We start from the raw sequence: 18,892 nt of genomic DNA, 5'->3' as shown, positions 1-18,892 counted from the left end.
GTTGCCCTCCCCCCACTTCCCATTAATTAGAGCATGTGGATGAATTTGCTAATCATCATCATTCACCTTTGAGAAACGATTTTAAATTTTATTTAAAATTCTTTTTAACAACAGACTCCTAGATAAATAAACCCATATTAGAGAGATTGCTGAGAAAAACCCTAAAGTAGAAATGAGAAAAAGTTGAAAGAAACAAATCTAAATATAGCCCTCTTTCCTGTTTTGAGGGTATTTAATGAAATCACATTTTACTCATTTTTGTATAGTTAGTCTTGGGAGAAGCATCCCACAAGGCTGGGGGAGGGGGAAGTGTCAAAGAATGTGGGACAGATACTTTATTTTCAGGTATTGAGAGTGAACCTGATAAAAAGATTGAGAGCCTGCTTAAAGTTTCTGTCAGTGAAAGAAATTGCAAAAGACCAGCTTGGCCCAGAAACCTGGGCCTTAAATGCTAGAGAAAGGAGTAGGCTTTAGAGTCAGAGACTTGGGTTTATGTTCTGGCCCCAACACTTTTTACTGTTAGGACTTAGCAAACCACCTGGACTCATTTAAGTCCTTATGCTTACTGTGAAATATGGATATCATCCATTACTCACCCCATGAAATTCTTTTGAGGAGATAACATGTGAAAACATTACATAGTTCCAGCACTCAAAAGGCAGCTATAATTGAGATAATAAAATCAAAGTTCATTATCTTGAGGAATGTCCTAGATTTACCTTTTATCCAAAATGAAACAGAAATAAGACATGATTTCATATATTATAGAATTCTTCCTAAAATCAGAGTAAATTAGGTTTCAAGAAGAGGGAACAGAAGCCGTAACAGAAATGTTAGGTGACACATTTTTTAGAGTCCTGAAATTGTTTAAAAAAATATTTTATTTATTTAGGCTGTGCTGGGTCTTAGTTGTGGCACGTGGGATCTTCAGTTGCATGCAGGATCTTTTTTTTAGTTGCAGCACGTGCACTCTTAGTTGCAACATGCATGTGGGATCTAGTTCCCCGACCAGGGATCGAACCCAGACCCCCTGCATTGGGAGCGTGGAGTCTTACCCACTGGACCACCAGGGAAGTCCCTCCTGAAATTTTCTAATTCAAACACACAGAAGCTAACCCAGGCTTCTTGCCAGTCCTATAGATCACTTGTCTGCCAGGTATTTGTTTTTTTTTTTTTTGTTAAATATTATTTATTTATTGAGGCTGTGCCAGGTCTTGGTTGCAGCATGCGGGATCTTTAGTTGTGGCACGTGGACTCTTAGTTGCAGCATGCACGTGGGATCTGATTCCCGGACCAGAGATCGAACCTGGGCCCCCTGCATTGGGAGCGTGGAGTCTTACCCACTGGACCACCAGCAAAGTCCCCAAATATTTGAAATAATGCTGCAAACCACTCACAGTTAAGTATTCTCAGTTATACATCTTTATCAACAAAAGATAAATAAAATACAAAATAGACACTAATATCAGACTATGTTGAACAAGTCTATGTTAAGGTAGGAATATGAAAATGTAAATTTTTGACACTCTTAAAGTAGGTAAGAATTCGATGTATTTGCATTGCTGTTTTAATTTCATACTGGTCTGAATCTAGATACCATGTATATCCACAGAATTTGATAATCTGATTCAGTTACTCTCCCACCAGCACTATTTCTGAGATGCTAACTTAATGCAATATTCTAGTGGGTTTTGGTAGTTTAGAAAAGCCAGTGAGCTGTTAAAAGTCAATGTCCTTGTGTCAGGGGTTTTAAACAGGCTGTTTTCACTGATCCCACTCTCACTGTCAGTACTATCTTCCCAGTGTTCTTAGAAGAAGGCTAAAAATTGCAGCAATCTCAGTTACTAATAGCCCTACAAGCTATACTTGTAATTCTTTGAAGAAACCTTCAACTTCAGGTTTTGCTTTTTGCAAATTTTACAAAAAGACACCTGCTGGCTATGAAGATTAGGTACAAGAGTTATTCTATAATCTTTTAAAAATCTAATATTCATGATTGTTATATAAAGGCAATCACAATTAAAACAGCAATTAGTATCCCAGACCATATCCTCTATGCTAAAGAAAAGGATTTCTGTGTCTAAACACTCATGTCTAGAATGGTAAAAGACCTAGTACTAACACTGACTCAAGGGTGACAAAATAGTTTTTTTTCCATGTAAAGCCTAACGCATTTAGTTCTGAGTATAAGATACAAGGAAATGTTCTGAAAATCAAAATTTTATAACCAAGTGGAAAACAGGATTATTACTACACAGACTGACATCAGGGATAAAGTTTTCACACGTTCTACAGTCCTTTCAGTAACCCAGAGCTCAAGATAGGATATTAGCTTCAGATCAGAAAAATCCGAGAAGGCAAAAAGAAATGATTATCAAATAACTAGTGTTATAGTTACTACTAATTTAAAAAAACTGAAGCCCTTGTTTTGAGAAAGAGTAACTAACTGCCTTCAAAATGAGTGCTAACACTAGATAAAGGGCCATAAAAATTGAGGAAATGAAGTTTGAAACTTAATAAATAAATGTTAAGATATTTGTGATAGGTGGAGAGCCAAGACCTTTTTCCACATCATTAATATAAAATTGGAAATAAAATCTTAATCTGCACTTAATATACCGCTTTTTTTTTCTTCTCTGTTTCTTCAGTATGGAAAGGAATGAATTTACTATAAGTCTTCTGGATGCTTTAAACTCAGGCAGCAAGGAGAGTAAATACAGATTTTTCCATTGATAATCATCAGCAAGAATCTAAAAGAATGTATCAGCAGAGTCTATCTTCGGTGACCATCTGCGACCAGTTACTACTGTCCGAGGAAGGAGGCCATGGGGTCATCTGGCCTCTGACGCTTCATTCTGTAGGCCTCCATTTCCTCTTCAGTGGGTTCCCGAGTTTCATATATGCTACTGTAAGGCCGCTTCCTCTCATCAATCTGCATGATCTCCTTGACATGAAGAAGACGGGCCTCCTCTGCATTCAGTGCCTATAGTGAGAAGAAAGAAATGAGTACCGTGGCTCTACATCAGATCTCTTTTGTGCAAAAGTGGTAGAGTACCAGAAGACCCCACTGAGTATGAACTACTACATCAAAAACCTAGATTGTGGGCTTCCCTGGTGGCACAGTGGTTGAGAGTCCACCTGCCGATGCAGGGGACACGGGTTCGTGCCCTGGTCCAGGAAGATCCCACATGCCGCGGAGTGGCTGGGCCCGTGCGCCATGGCCGCTGAGCCTGCGCGTCTGGAGCCTGTGCTCCGCAACGGGAGACGCCACAATGGTGAGAGGCCCGCGTACCGCAAAAAAACCAAAAACAACAAAAAACCTAGATTGCCTGGAAGAGCTTGCGAGTCAGCCCTTTCGCTGTCAAGCTACAACTAATCACTATTTGGCTCGTACATTTTCATAGAGCACAATACATTCTATGACATTTTCAATGAAATTTCAAAGAAATTTTATTTAACAACGAAAATTGAATGAGGTTTATTTTACTGACAGAAGCCGGCAACTGATGCTTTTTGGTGGAGACTGCAATTCTGACTTTTCCCAAGACTTGCTGAAACTTACAAATTATAGAGCCAGATGGCAAGTCTCTCTGGCGAACATGTCATAACTCTAAAATAACAACTATACCAAGCATTTTTCTTCTGTGCATTAGTGATATTCAACAAATAGTTCAAGAAGCAGGCAATACCGAGACACACAAAATCTCTATTTGTATTCTACACCTGATAGGTGACCTGAGCAAATCACCCAGACTAGGGGCTCATTTGCTCATTTTTAAAATGAGCTTGTAAATAGGACTAGAGAATTTCCTAAGGTCGCTACAAATAAAGAATGCTGTGGTCACTTTTACTGTTTATTTAGCCTTCACAAAGTACCTTTTTCAATTTTTCATGTTTCTTTTCTTCGTCATCACTCTCTGAACTGCTCTTTCGATGCTTCCTCTTCTTCTTTTTCTTCTTTTTCTCCTCTTTTAGTTTTTCCTGATGCATCTGATTGCGAGGATGCAAATATAGTGTTGTTACTGCCAAAACAAAGTTCTAGCACAAGTTTTAAAGTCCTCCCTCCAAGACTTAAAAATTCAGGACAACTGATCATGGACTTACCTCCATGAGGGTCTGAGGTTTTTTCACAGATTCTTCTCCAGTTGTATCATTTATAATACACTCCTCTGAATTCTGTGGGAAAATATATGTAATCTAACTTGAGAGTCATAGTTACCAGTCATCTAAGAAAAAGTTAAAATTTGAAACATAAAAATATATGTTTCATATAAATTTTGACTTAAGAACTTTGGCTATTGTTCACTTTTAAGCACTAGAGGGCAATTACTTACAGCAGTCTCCTTCCCAGCTTCGCCAGTACAATAGGAATACTTGAAAAAAGAGTGACAGCATTTGTATCCCCAACGGCCTTCTTTCCAATAAGAGCCCCAGATATGCTGCAGAGAGACACAGAGAGGTTATTTAAAAATGAACCTGAAACCAGGGTCTCTCATATACTGTTTTTCTTTCTTTTTTTAAAAAAATTCTATCATTAATTAATTTGTTTTTAAAAATTGAAGTATAGTTGATTTACCATGTCGTGTTAGTTTCAGGTGTACAGCACAGTGATTCAGTTATAAATATATTCATTTTCAGATTCTTTCCTCTTATAGGTTATTACAGAATATTTAGTATAGTCCCCTGTGCTATACAGTAGGTCCTTGTTGGTTATTCTCATATACTGGTGATAAAAGGAGGAAAATTATTGGGATGCTAGGGCTAACTAACAGGGAGAAGGTGTGGTTACAACGGTCTTACATTCTATGCCCCCCCAAAATTAAAAAATTTAGGCTATCTGACTTCTCTTGAAAAATTGAGGACTGGGAAATTCTGGGCTCACATTCCCACTTGTCAATAACTGGCTGTTGCTGACCAGTGGATGCCCCTATTAGACAGGGCTTGTGTTCTCTAGTTTATAAAATTTGCCTGGCTCATTTCACTCATCTATGATTACTGGCCTAGCTCCTATTAGGTAGCTAGGTTTTTGACTCTTACTTAGAGAGACAAGTGTAGTTTGGGTACTTAAAGTACAGCAAATTATATGCTTTATCATGCGATGCAATATGACATACACTGTATCACCTATGAAGTGTTCCTGTTAACTTTAATCAAGCCTTTAGATCTGAATTCCTGTTTATAGGAAATACAGGGAATACAGGAATAAGTTATATATCACTAGGAACCAGTCAAATACAGGATATGAGACAGTTTACAAGATAACTGGCATGATCTGTTAGAGTCACTGTCATGACAAAGGGGAGATACATGCTAGAAAAAAGAGAGATAATAACCAAATAACAAAATAAACGTAAGCTGTGACTGGAATCTGTGTCTCACACTCACGCACAAAACAGTTATCCCCACTCCAACCAAAAAAACCCAAACAGTTATTTAAAGGCATTTTGGGGTATATTTTGGAAAATGTGATAAAGGACTAGAGATTAGGTGATATTAAGGCATTAATGTCAATTTTCTGAAGTGTGATAATGGTAATGTAGTTATATAGGAGAACATCCTTAATTTTAGGGTACATGATACAGTGTTATGGGTGAAATGTCATGATATCTGTAATTTCCAAATGTTTCAGTCAAAAAAATATACAGTTACTTACACACACTCTCTCACACACACACACACACACACACACACACACACACACACTCTTCTAGACAAAGCGTATATGGCGATCTGTAAAAAAAAATTTGAATCTAGATGGTGGGTATATGAGTAAAAATAATAGTATTCTGTCACATTTTGGGAAAATTTCATAAAACAGCAATTGGTGCAGCCACTGTGGCAAACAGTATGGAGCTTTCTGAAAAAAACTAAAAATAAAACTACCATATGACCCAGCAGTTCCACTCCTGGGTATATATCTGATAAACACAAAAAACTAATTCGAAAAGATACATGCACCCCAATGTTCACAGTAGCATTATTTACAATTGCCAAGATATGGAAGCAACCTAAATGCCCATCAACAGATGAATGAATAAAGATGTGGTGTACATATATACAATGGCAAACTACTCAGCCATAAAAAAGAACAAAATTTTACCATCTGCAGCAACATGGACGGACTCGAAGGGCATTATGCTAAGTGCAATAAGTCAGAGAAAGACAAATACTGTATGATATCACTGACATGTGGAATCTAAAAAATACGACTAGTGAATATAACAAAAAAAGAAGCAGACTCACAGATATAGAGAACAAACTAGTGGTTACCAGTGGGGAGGAGGGGAGAAGCAGTATATAGGGGTCGGGGAGTGGAAGGTATAAACTACTGGGTGTAAGACAGGCTACAAGGATGTATTGTACTATGTGGGGAATACAGCCAATATTTTGTAATAACTGTAAATGCTGTATAACCTTTAAAAATTGTATTAAAAAATAAGACAAAGTTAAAATGCAAAAAAACAAAATGAAACACAACGACTTACTAATGAAAAATACAATCCAGAGCAAAATGCTAACAAGGATACAAAAATAATTCTGGTTGAACACATACAGTATGATTGTGGATCTTCACATCCTCCTCATACTTGGAGGAGGCAACAGCCCGCTCCTGTCCTTTGATGACTGTCCCATGTCTTGAGTACTCCACGTAGTCTTCGGTCTGAGCTAAAAGCAGTTCAGCTGGAGGGGCATCCAAGTGTTCTTGGCCACCGTACTAAAAGGACATTGAACATTATTAAATATATTTTACAAAGATTTGCATTCAAATCTCTACTGAAGGGTTTATTTCCAATCAGGAAGATTAGAGGACTATTCTTCATGGGCTTTGTTATACAAAACACAGTGAAAAAAATGTCACCAAATTTTCACAGGCAAATAAAAGATGTCTCAATTGCTACTCATCTGTTGAGTGTGGTAAATTACAAAATGCTCATAAAATTCCCCTTATCCTCTGTGCATGCCCATTTGCCACATGACTTTGCTGCTCCTTCCCTTGAATCTGGGCCTGGCCAGGCTACTTGTTCTGGCCTATGGAACACTGGCAAATATGATGTAAGCAAAGACCTGAAAAACACTTGTGCACTGGGGCACACTTTGTTGCTAGTTTCTGGTATCCTGAGAATGCCATGTAAAGAAGCTGGGCTAGCCTATCAGAGGATAAGAACCCATGTGGGGCAGAGATGAGCTGTTCCAGGTGGGCCTTCTCAGGACAGATGAGGGCTGCTAACTGCTAGAAACCAAAGTGAGGCCATTCTAGATCATCCAACTTCAGATAGGCAGACTCAGACCAGGAGACCCAGCTGGCATACAAAATGGTGAGAAATAAGAAACGTTTATTTAAACTATTTTTTTTTTTAAACTATTACATTTTGAGGTGATTTGTTTTGCTGCAAAAGCTCACTGATATAGTTTCACTGATACTGTATACCAATTGATTGCATCAGTGGAAGGACAGGACTAATCCTAATGGATTAAAATGGACTGTATATTGTATTCCAAATGTAAATCAGATGTTTATTAACTGATAATTTCTATTTAAGAAATGTCTTCCTTTAGCAGTTTGGTCAAAATTACCTTTTCCAGGATGCTTTCTTTCTGCTGTTCTTTGAAGTCTTCTTTCTTGACTTTGAAGGACTTATACAACAGCTCTAGTTTTGTAGGATCAGCTTGCAGATGCACTTCAGACCCCTTGTCATAGGCTTCCCAAGCAAACACTAGGGTAATTAAAAACATCGTAATGAGCTGTCACCTACATTGTTTTCATGCTTCTTGGAAACAAGCTTTAAAAAATGCCCCTAAATTTCTTATGAGCTGATACAAAATACCTTGACATAGAGAAAACACTTACATTGTGTCTGAGCCATTGAAATGGTATCACCTGTGTATCTAACAAAGTTATCCCCCGCGTAGCTCACTCTGTAAACACAAATTAAAAAAAACTGTTTCAGAGATTGATTTCTTTAAAGAAATTCTTCTCTGACCTGACCATAGGTGATGCTCATTTTAATTCAGATTGTGGTTTATGAATAAAAGCTCCCCTCCCCTACCTTGAAATTTTTTTTTTTTTTTTTTTTTTGCGGTACGTGGGCCTCTCACTGTTGTGGCCTCTCCCATTGCGGAGCACAGGCTCCAGGCGCACAGGCTCAGTGGCCATAGCTCACGGGCCCAGCCGCCCTCTTGAAATCTTTACATTGAACTTGGTACTTACTCATCTGGATTCTTTCCTGCATTGGCATAGGGATTCTCTCTCATCGCTCTGGTTTTGGGATCATAGTAAGCAGAATTTGGATCTAAATTCCGCAAATACTAGAAGGAAAAAAATATTTTAAGACTGTGTTAATGTTTACTTTCATCAAAGAAGATTTCAGCAGACTAGTAGGAGGAGCCAATTAAATGTGTGTGTGCATGTCTGGGGTACAGGTGAAGAGAAAGAAAACCGGAATGACACCTAACCTTGGAATGACTGACTATATTACCCATATACTACCGAGGTACCATATTAGTAGACAAAATTTAGGCTGGGAAGACAAATATTTTTTGAATATGTATGTTGAGTTGGCAAGGCTTACTTTTGCAATATCTTCTCGAATCCTGAGATTCCGGACAGTAATTCGTCTCTTAGAGTCAAAATTCTGTCCAGGCATGTCAATGTCATCTGCATATTTATCTTCATCCTCATCTTCACTGTTATGATCTTTTTCCTGAAGAGGAAGAGAGAGGGAAAAAAATTTTTAAGAAAAAAAGAGCAGCATCTAGTTCTTGTTTTCCCTTTAACCAAACCCTTACTCACTGTGTTCTTTAAACCTATTATTATTATGAATTATATATTACTATTAATATTAGCCATCAGAACTTTAAAAATTTCATGTATATCCAGATAGGGCATATATTTACTACCGTCTGAGAATTTGGTTCCTCTTCTCCCCACTGGTGTTTTGGAGAATTCTGTGTCACGAAAGAAGGAAACGAATCTGTAATTGTATTCCACTGAATCAATTGATTATTTAACACTTTAAAAACATAGTTAAAATAATATAACAAATTTAACTGAACAAATTCTTGTATTTCTCACTTGTAGCGAGCACATAAGTTTTGAGTACAAGTATGTCATTGTGAATAATTTTATTAGGTTGTCTACAAATCCAAAATTTTCATTGATGATAATAGGACTATAATCACACAAATGTAATAGAAAGATTAAGTTGATCAGTATACCTAAAAAATATTCATTTCATATGTATTCAATCTTCAGACATAACATTTTCATTAAACTTCACTGTTTTTCTATTAAGGCCAAAAAGAAAAGTTACCAGGATCATGTAATAAGTATCTTTAGAGCCAAAACAGCCTTTGTAAAATTTAGGCATTGAAGAAATCTACTCAGGTGACAACACGCTGTGATTTAAGAAGCGTGCAAAATCCTTGCCTCAAAGACACTCTTTCTTCATTAGCAGTTGGTCACGATATTCTCTATCTCCACAAAATGCTGAGAGCAAAGTGCTCAGTACTTCATCATGTCCTTTTAAAAAGGCTTCACACGTTTAAAACAATACCTTATACCATTAGTGGGGGGATGTGGAAACGTGTGTATAAAAAAAAAATATATATATATATATATATGGTATATTGGTGGAAGCAAAAATTTGTACAGGCTTTCTGAATGCTAGCTAAGTGATAAGTCATCAAAAATTTTTTTTTTAAAGTCATCAAATTTTACATATACATATTCAGTGCATCAATAATTACACTTTTAGGAATTTATCATAAAGAAAAAATGTCTATTATATAAAGCCTTATAAGAATCTAGTGTTGGGTATTGTACAAATAATTAGGAAAAAAACAGATCAACAAGAGATGATTGGTTATATAAAATATTGCACTCAATAAACACTGAACAACCATTAAAGTCATTCTGTCCAAGGTGTGGAAAAACACATATACTTTGCTACCATTTTTTGGGGGGGAAAAAAAGAGGGAAGGGTGGGAATAAGATTACATATTTGTATTTGTTTGTATTTACACAACAAACTCTGAAAGGATCTGTAAGAAAAATAAAAATGGTTATGGGGGGTGCTTCCCTGGTGGCACAGTGGTTGAGAGTCCACCTGCCGATGCAGGGGACACAGGTTCGTGCCCCGGTCCGGGAGGATCCCACATGCTGCAGAGCGGCTGGGCCCGTGGGCCATGGCTGCTGAGCCTGCACGTCCGGAGCCTGTGCTCCGCAACGGGAGAGGCCACGACAGTGAGAGGCCCGCATACCACAAAAAAAAAAAAAAATGGTTATGGGGGGTGAGGTTTAGAGATAGGGTGGATGGAGGCACATCTATCTTCTTAAATTATTTTGATTACTGAACCATGTGAATTTATATACAAATAAATGTTACAGGTCTACATTTAATGATACGGAGAACAAGTCCTCACTGCACTGTATATTGTTAAATTGAAAGAGTAGGTGATAAGTGAGTATGTAAAGATGAATCCATTTAAAAAACATGTTGTATGATAATCACACACATCCATGGATGTATGTGGGGGGTGTACTGGGACACTGAAAGGCCTACTTGAAAATGTTAACAGTTAACATAGGGGATATTTTTCTTATTTATAATTTTCTGTGTACTTTTTCTGAATATTTGTTGCCTTCAAAATTGGGAATTTTAAATATATATATATATTTTGGAGTTCTTACAAGTTGCCAGTTCAACAAAGGACATTTATATTGCTACACAGACAGCTAAATCTCTATAGTACACATAGCTCTACTATATGCAGTTAATCTTCATATCCAAATGGGCAAAATTCATACTTACTTTCCCAGTAAGTATGCTTACTGGGAAAATAAATTATAATATGTTTACAATAAACAACAACAAAGAATATGTTAGAAAAACAGAAAAAGGCCCTCTTCTTTTTTCCAGAGTTGGTAATGATTAACAAGAGCTACAAATTACCAAGTGTTTACTCTGTGATATGTATGCTAAACCTCCTGGTGGGGGTAGGTGTTGTTATCTCTGCTTTAGAGATGATCAACTGAGGCTCAGAGAGGCAAATTAATTTTTCTAGGACCACCTAGCTAGCCAGGGGCAGAGCTGGGTTTTAACATTATCTGTCTGTTAACTTGTGCTTTGAACCTGCCTGATAGGCAGCTTCTGTGACTGCTCAGACTTGGTGATTAACTTACCTAGTTGTGTTTTCTTTGTACTTATACTTGCTAAGGGTCCCTTTTAGAAGTTTAAACTCGACAACTAGAAAATGTTTATTATTTACTTATGCCATTAACTTGTTAAATGAAATGTTCACAACTCTAATAAGTATAATATACTCTATTAAGTTGACTGACTGGAAGAAAAAAAAGGAAAAAAACCTGTCTGCAATACATCTTTTTTGTTAGTTTGAAAATTTTTTGCCTAGCTATAAAATTATTACATGTTCATTATGGAGAATGTGGGAAATACTAAAATAAATAAATAAAAAGAAAAATTCACTAATTCTATATTAAATGAGAACTGGTGTTCTGGTTGTCTTCCCTGTGTGGTAATATTGTAATATTTTACATGTGTCATTAAAATATAAGTGTTAGCCAGTGTTGTTACAAAGTTTTGACAAAAGTCATTTTACATTCTATCATGCAGAGGAAGGATAGCTCACTTCACTAATTCCCTATTAAACTATTTCAATTTCTTGCTGTTGTAAAAAGTGCTGCAGTGAACATCTTTGTGCATAATGACTTTTCTGAACACTAGAAAAAATTTAGGATGGATGGATTTACTAATTTAATTCCAGAAAAGGTATATAAATGTTTTATGGCAATATTCTCTCCAAAATGATTGCATCAATTTATAGTCGCATGAACCCTATAAGTCAGTTTTACTCTTTCTCCTCAATAGCACTTCTCTCTCCCTAAAATCTTTTCTAACTTGAGAGATATAAAATGAATTTTTTGTTTCAATCTTCATTTTTTGATTACTAGGAGTTTGAATTTTTTTTTAATGATCATTTTTATTACTTACAGCCTGTTCCACTAATTTTCCTGAGGCTAATTCTTCTTGGAGTTTTTGGGCTTTCAACGTTCGTTTTGCCTAAGAAAAAAGAAACATTTGAAATTTACTTAGTCAAATGAACATTTAATTTTTATATGTGTAAAATGCGTACGTTTATTGTTTTCAGTAAAGGTCACTGGACAAGGTCATGTTTTGTAGCTCTAGACCTCTGGCTCCTAAAGAGCAGGAGTTACAACGAATTCCCTAGTGGTCCAGTGGTTAGGATTTTGCACTCTCACTGCCAAGGGGCTGGGTTCGATCCCTGGTCTGGGAACTAAGATCCCAAAAGCCATGCAGTGTGGCCAAAAACTAAACGAACAAACCCCCCCCCCCCCCCCCAACTCTACTGAATGCTCTGTGGTGACTTAAATGGGAAGGAAATCTAAAAAGGAGTAGATACGTGTATATGTATAACTGATTCACTCTGCTGTACCTCAGAAACGAATACAGCATTGTAAAGCAACTATACTCCAATAAAAATTAATAAAAAAAAACATGAATGGATAAAGAAGATGTGTGGAATATATATACAATGGAATATTTAGGCATAAAGAATGAAATTTTGTCATTTGCAGCAACATGGATGGACTTGGAGGGCATTATGTTAAGTGAAATAGGTCAGAAAGAGAAAGACAAATACTGTATATTACTTGTATGTGGAATCTAAAAAAATACAACTGCTGAATAAAACAAGAAAGAAGCACACTCATAGAGAACTAACTAGTGGTTAGCAATGAATAGAGGAAAGGGGGGAGGGGTAATAGAAGGGTAGGAAATTTTAAAAAGGGGGGGTTATTATAGGATTATATGAAATCATGTGTGTGAAACTTCTGAAAATTGTAAGGCACTGTAGAATTTAATGACTCTTTCATTCAATAAAAACAACTAAATTAAAAAACAAAAAAACAGGATGAATTGGGAGATTGGGATTGACATATATACACTAATATGTATAAAATAGATAACTAATAAGAACCTGCTGTATAAAAAAATTAAGTTAAAAAAACCCGAAAACAAAAAACCCCCCCAAAAAACAAAAAATGAAAATGAGTTGGATTCAATCAGCCATATTTAAACAGGAGTTACAAACTCCTGTTTGAACCAGGCATTAATGTAAACCAAGTTAGACACCACCAGGGGTAAACTGCAGAGAACAATCCCTGTTGACGAGGTGCCACCTGACTCGAGATGACTGACCTCTCCAGGCTGGCCCAGGATTACTGCATATTTCACTGTTCAAGAAATATAAAATTCAGATTTTTATGTGAAATCCCATGATTTTAAATGCTAACTCTACTTAAAAACAAAAACAAAAAAAGCAATGTGCCTGTGGTGTTTGAAAAATGGGAGTGAGTAGGTGAAATCATAACAGAAAAAATTTAGGTTAAATTAAAATAAAATTCAATTTTCTGAAATGACTTATCCTCTTCCCCTTCCCCCACCCTGAAATGCTATGTGAGACAAGTATAAAACAGGCCCACAGGCAAGATATAGTCTGGGGGCCAAGAGTTTCTAAAAGAAAGGAAAAAGCTTTGGACACTAATCTGTTCTAATGCTTCCAGTATTTTTTGCAACCTAAGTCATGGAGTAAAGGACAATATAAGAATGAAATAAAAAGAAATTGCTGCCAAATAGGGCTAGCACACTGTTTATTTCACTATTCAATTAGGCTTACTACTACTACAATAATAAAAATGCCATCCTTTTTATACTGCTTGAAGACTCAAAAAATAGAGTTGTTAAATTAGAGATACAGCAAAATGTACATTCTTTAAGGATAGCAGGAAAGCAGTGAACTGTGCTCACCAGATCAACTTTCGCATACTCTTCTACAATTTTCATGTGTTCTTCTGGATTGTAGCCGTTCCACCGATCCCTCTTCCCATCATAGTCAAACATCAGCTGAGGCTGGACGTGTTCATCTGGAGCTATATTAGTACCTGTAAATTTTGCTCCAACTCGCCTAGGTCTCTGGAAAACACAATAAGATTAAATCTTTTCCTAAGTATCTATAGCCCAGAGGAAAACTTCATATAATCTTTACAGAGTGGATGTGAACATACCATGGGACTTTATGGTTTATTCAATTATCATTTAGTCTTCCAGCAAAACTTCTGATGATGCTAAACTAATTTCATTCAAATTAATTTTTATTTAACTTGTACCTAAATATAGGTAATTAAAAAACAGAATGAAGCTCTCTGACAGGAATAAAGAGACTCTCTGACAACAGTTTCCAAAATTCTCAAAGGTGAACTCACCTCAAAGCAGTCTTTCTTTTTGTGTGTCATGGCTCCACAGTTTTCACATGCTCCTTTACGGTACTTAGTAGTTATGGAATTCTATAAATGGATGTAAAGAAAAACAAGGAAAATTTTTATTTATCTGAATAAGTTAAAAATAACTTTGGCTCTCGTTCCTATATTGTCTAGTGAAATGATTTATTCATTAAGAGGAAAACCAGTTAGAATCTCCACTTTTTTTTTAAAAAATCTTTATTGGAGTATAATTGCTTTACAATGGTGTGTTAGTTTCTGCTTTATAACAAAGTGAATCAGTATACATATACATATGTTCCCATATCTCTTCCCTCTTGCATCTCCCTCCCTCCCACCCTCCCTATCCCACCCCTCCAGGCGGTCACAAAGCACCGAGCCGATCTCCCTGTGCTATGCGGCTGCTTCCCACTAGCTATCTATTTTATGTTTGGTAGTGTATATATGTCCATGCCACTCTCTCACTTACCTGTGCTTACCTGCACAGGTAAAAGTGCTTACCCTGCACTTTTATAAATGAGAAAGTTTAAAGATTTCAGCAATATCAAATTTATAAAATATAGACACTAAAGTAGTATGTACTGTGAATTTTAATACCACATAAAAGGTCATATAATCTGTTTCTATTTTATATAGTATTGCTTTAGAGGTTCTTATATTAAGTTCTTAAAATAAAATCTCCATTTTCACATGCATATATACAAGTTGCATACATACCTCTTTTACACCCCTCTTGTACCAGTCTCCAGATGAGCTATACTGCTTTTGTTTCTCTGGCTGTGGTCTCTGGTGCTTTAAAGTAGGCCTTTTTGATGGATCAATATACCATGGCACTGAAGAAATATACTGAGGAATATGAGGATTGATGTCTCTGTAATAAAATAAAATTTTTTTAACAGAATGTTGAAAAATAATTGATATTACAATTACAAAGGTAGCCTATGCAGAATCTAAGAATAGAGATACTGTACTGGGAGGAGAAAGGCAGAATATGCTTGTTATCTCTATAATAAAAAAACAATTAAAAATAAAGAAAATAATTTATATTAGAGTGAAAAAATTTCCAACAAAGAAACTAAAAATAGTGATATAACTAAAGCGGGAGGAGAGATGAAGGAATATAGGGACCTATGTTAGTGAGATTAATCTTGTATCAGAGCAAGAACTAATAATGTCTAGAGTTGATTATAATAATGGTATAGGTATGTTATTTGGAGATGTGGAGGTATCAACCAGAAAAACTCAAAATAGACTGACAAGTACAGTCATCCCTCAGTATCTGAGAGGGACTGGTTCAGGACCTGCCTCAGATACCAAAACCTGCGGATGCTCAAGCTGCACAGTCGGGCCTCTGTATCCATGGTTTGGAATTCGAGGATTCAACCCATGGCAGATTGTGTAGTACTGCACGTAGTTATTGAAAAAAATCTGAGTATAAGTGGACCCACACATTTCAAACCTGTGTTGTTCAAGGGTCAACTATAGTCACTTGTGTAGAGTAGGACAGGGAGTGGGAAAACCGAAAAGGACTACAGCTATTCATTACAAGTCCTTCATTATTATGATTACTAAACCTTATACATATGAGTTTAATAAAATAAATAAAAACAAAAATGATGTAAATGATAAAGATGGCTTCCTGTCAAGGCAAAGGATGAGAAATTGGTAAACCAAGTAGACATTTATTTGAATTCTGAACAGATCTTGCAAAAAAATTAAAGTACTTACTTTCCTTCTTCATCAACTTCTGCAGGGGCATTACCCAATTTTCGCTGTTCTTCTAGCTCCTTCTTCTTTCTCCAGTCCTCTCTGGTCATCTTCTTTGGTTCCTCCAAACTCATTTCTTTGGACCCCGAAAGGGTGGCCACATTACCTGCATCCATGGCTGCAGCTGACATGGTTATCTGGCCTTCTCTATGAAAAGGAAGAAATATCTATTGGTATAAACTAGCCCTTGGTGAATTCACCAGTGAAACTATCAGAAGTACACTGTAGGGCTTCCCTGGTGGCGCTGTGGTTGAGAGTCCGCCTGCTGACGCAGGGGATATGGGTTTGTGCCCCGGTCTGGGAAGATCCCACATGCCGTGGAGCGGCTGGGCCCTTGAGCCATGGCCACTGAGGCTGCGTGTCCGGAGCGTGTGCTCCGTAAGGGGAGAGGCCACAACAGTGAGAGGCCCGCGTACCGCAAAAAAAAAAACAACAAAAAACTACACTCTAATGACACATACTGTGTGTTATACAGAATGTTTCATATTCTAGACATTATTAGTTAACTTCTTGCTCTGATACAAGATTAATCACTAACATAGGTCCCTATCTTCCTAAATCTCTCCTCCCCCTTTAGTTATATCACTATTTTTAGTTTCTTTGTTGGAAATTTTTTCACTCTAATATAAATTATTTTATTTTTAATTTTTTTTTATTATAGAGATAACAAGCATATTCTGTCTCTCCCTTCCCACTACAACATCTCTATTCTTAGATTCTGTATAGACTACCTTTGTAATTGTAATATCAATTATTTTTCAACTTATGTCTTATTCTTCATAGTATCTGTAAGGGAAGGTCTCTTTCCCCTCCACAAAAGTCTTTATATACTGTTGCAGTTTTTCTCTCAACTCTAAGTTATAAGTGGAGAGAGACATACACATGTATTTAAAATTTCATGAGACTCTTTCTCTCATATATATTCCTGAATTCCTCTCTACGTAAGTGTCTCAAACTTTTCTACCACACTAACCCTTAATGAGTACGTAGGGTCCTATCTCTGTTCCTCTTAAAGACTGGATGCTTTAAGATTTACCTATATTCATCGTCTCTATTTCCTCATCTTCTGCTTCCCTTCTCAATCACTCTGATTTAGCTCCCACACCCCTCCCCCCACTCCAAAAATACCACTAAGTTATCAATGTGCCTAGTCCTCTGGACATTTTTCAGTTCTGTTCCTTCCCCTTTTGATATATTCTTATTCTTTGACTTTATGTGACACTATACTCTCCTGGTTTTTCTTGTACCCCTCTCGCTGCTTCTCCTGAATCCTTTGTAAGTTCATCCATTTCTGCCCGGTTATTTTATTTTGGATTCCACAAGGGTCAATCCTGGGGCCTTCTTCATCACTCTAAACTCCACCAGAGGACAAGCTCATCTATTTCCAAGGTTTCGATAGCCACAGTATACAACTGCTGGCTCTCCAATTTATTTCTCTACTCCAGACCTTTTGTCTGAGCTTCCAATAAATATATTCCAATTGCTTACTTCAAAGTACCTCCACTTAAATGTCTCTGAGAAACCTGAACTCAACAAATCTTAATTCAAATTCATAATCTTTAGCTAAAAAAAATTCATAATCTTCTCTATGAAATCTTTTTCCACTGTTCCCTCTCTTGATGAAAGACACCACCATCCATCCCTTTTCATAAGTGTTCCAGCTAATTCCCACACCTATTTCATCACTAAGTAACGTTATTTTCACCTTCTGAATATCACTCAAATTCATTTACTTCTACTGTCAATAACCTTAGTGTTAATACTTTTCCCTACCAGTCTCTCCCAATTCCCTCCAATCAGTTTTCCACACTGCAGTGTTATTTTTTCAAAACACAGATTTGATCATATCATGTCCACTACCCAAGCTTAAAACCCTCTAATGCAGCGCTGTCCAAGAGAAATATAACGCCAGGCCTATATGTCATTTAAAATATTCCACAGCCATACTAGAAAAGTAAAAAGAAACAGGTAAAATTATTTTTGCAGTATTTAACCCAATATACCCAACGTATTATCATTTCAACATAGGAAAAAATCTGTTTAGACTTAGAAAAACTAAGTCTTTAAAATGTGACATGGATTTTACACGTATTCAGACTAGCCAACATTTCAAGTGCTTAAGAACCACAACAGTTAACAGCTACTGTACTGGACAGTTAAGCCCCAATGGCATCTTATAATTCTTACTTTAAAAACCACTGAAGACAGTCCTGGTCTGACTGGGCACAGGTACTATGACTGAGGCCTAGGACGGCGGCTTCCTTCTAGGTCCCCGTTCCCTCCTCAACGTGGCGTTCATCAGTCTCGTAAGGATATTTGTAACAATTAGGAGCCTTTGGTCCACTTCTCGGGGTTCTTCACCCTCACCCACCTCCCTCTTGAAGTTCTCACAATATTTCCCTACCCGGTCCCGCCGCTGCTGACACCAAGACAGCCGGACATGAAGGAAGCCGACCATCTATGTTTACTTCCTGACCTCCTCCCTCTCCCAGCAGCCCCTGCGGCACCTTCCGGACGACCCACACATGCGCGCTAAGAACTCTTCGAGTCTCAGAATCCCAAGCGGAGCTGGTCTCGCGAGATGTTGAGCTGTGTCCGTTTCTCTACTGTGGGTCTATGGAATGGGTTAGGTTTGAGCAGCTTCTTTTTCGGTCTGTTCTTTGAAACTCTTTTTTAAGAGTCGCCGCGTCATACGACGTAAAACAAAACAAGCAAAGAAAAACGTAGTAGAGAGCAGACGACAGCTTAAGCCTCACTAGAGCGCTGTGAAATGAAGGGGGAAGTGCGTGAAGTTAAAAAAAAAAGTTA

General features: G+C 37.1%; 1 protein-coding gene across 2 annotated transcripts; it reads right to left on the bottom strand.

Annotated features, from left to right (window-relative positions):
* Positions 1 to 1,399: 1,399 nt before the first annotated feature.
* Positions 1,400 to 18,577, bottom strand: SLU7 (SLU7 homolog, splicing factor). Of its 2 annotated transcripts, none has more exons than XM_032628403.1 (16): positions 18,489 to 18,577; positions 16,046 to 16,231; positions 15,035 to 15,188; positions 14,303 to 14,383; positions 13,848 to 14,012; positions 12,012 to 12,080; positions 8,899 to 8,946; positions 8,571 to 8,702; positions 8,210 to 8,307; positions 7,850 to 7,917; positions 7,576 to 7,715; positions 6,554 to 6,715; positions 4,335 to 4,439; positions 4,105 to 4,176; positions 3,877 to 3,990; positions 1,400 to 2,983 (listed from the first exon to the last, which is right to left on the bottom strand). In XM_032628403.1, exons 1-16 carry the CDS (start codon positions 18,524 to 18,526, stop codon positions 2,804 to 2,806), a joined length of 1,812 nt encoding a protein of 603 aa, XP_032484294.1. In that variant the 5' UTR covers positions 18,527 to 18,577; the 3' UTR covers positions 1,400 to 2,803. The 2 variants fall into 2 exon arrangements, with proteins under 2 accessions (XP_032484294.1, XP_032484295.1); XM_032628404.1 differs by having other exon boundaries at positions 18,272 to 18,570.
* Between the last annotated feature and the right edge of the window lie 315 nt (positions 18,578 to 18,892).

The sequence above is a fragment of the Phocoena sinus genome, chromosome 3 (assembly GCF_008692025.1).
Source record: "Phocoena sinus isolate mPhoSin1 chromosome 3, mPhoSin1.pri, whole genome shotgun sequence".
In the NCBI taxonomy this organism is placed as follows: Eukaryota; Metazoa; Chordata; class Mammalia; order Artiodactyla; family Phocoenidae; genus Phocoena; species Phocoena sinus.
Note: the sequence above shows the minus strand (reverse complement) of the source record. Positions and strands in the feature narration are given on the sequence as shown.

What these genes read in the sequence shown, in the direction of transcription:
- SLU7 (XM_032628403.1), bottom strand. Translation starts at nt 18,526, where the DNA reads ATGTCCGGCTGTCTTGGTGTCAGCAGCGGCGGGACCGG. An exon ending in AGTATGCGAAAGTTGATCTG is followed by an intron (nt 12,081 to 13,847) that starts GTGAGCACAGTT and finishes CTTTTTTCTTAG; the next exon opens with GCAAAACGAACGTTGAAAGC. An exon ending in AGGAACCAAATTCTCAGACG is followed by an intron (nt 8,703 to 8,898) that starts GTAGTAAATATA and finishes CTTCCTCTTCAG; the next exon opens with GAAAAAGATCATAACAGTGA.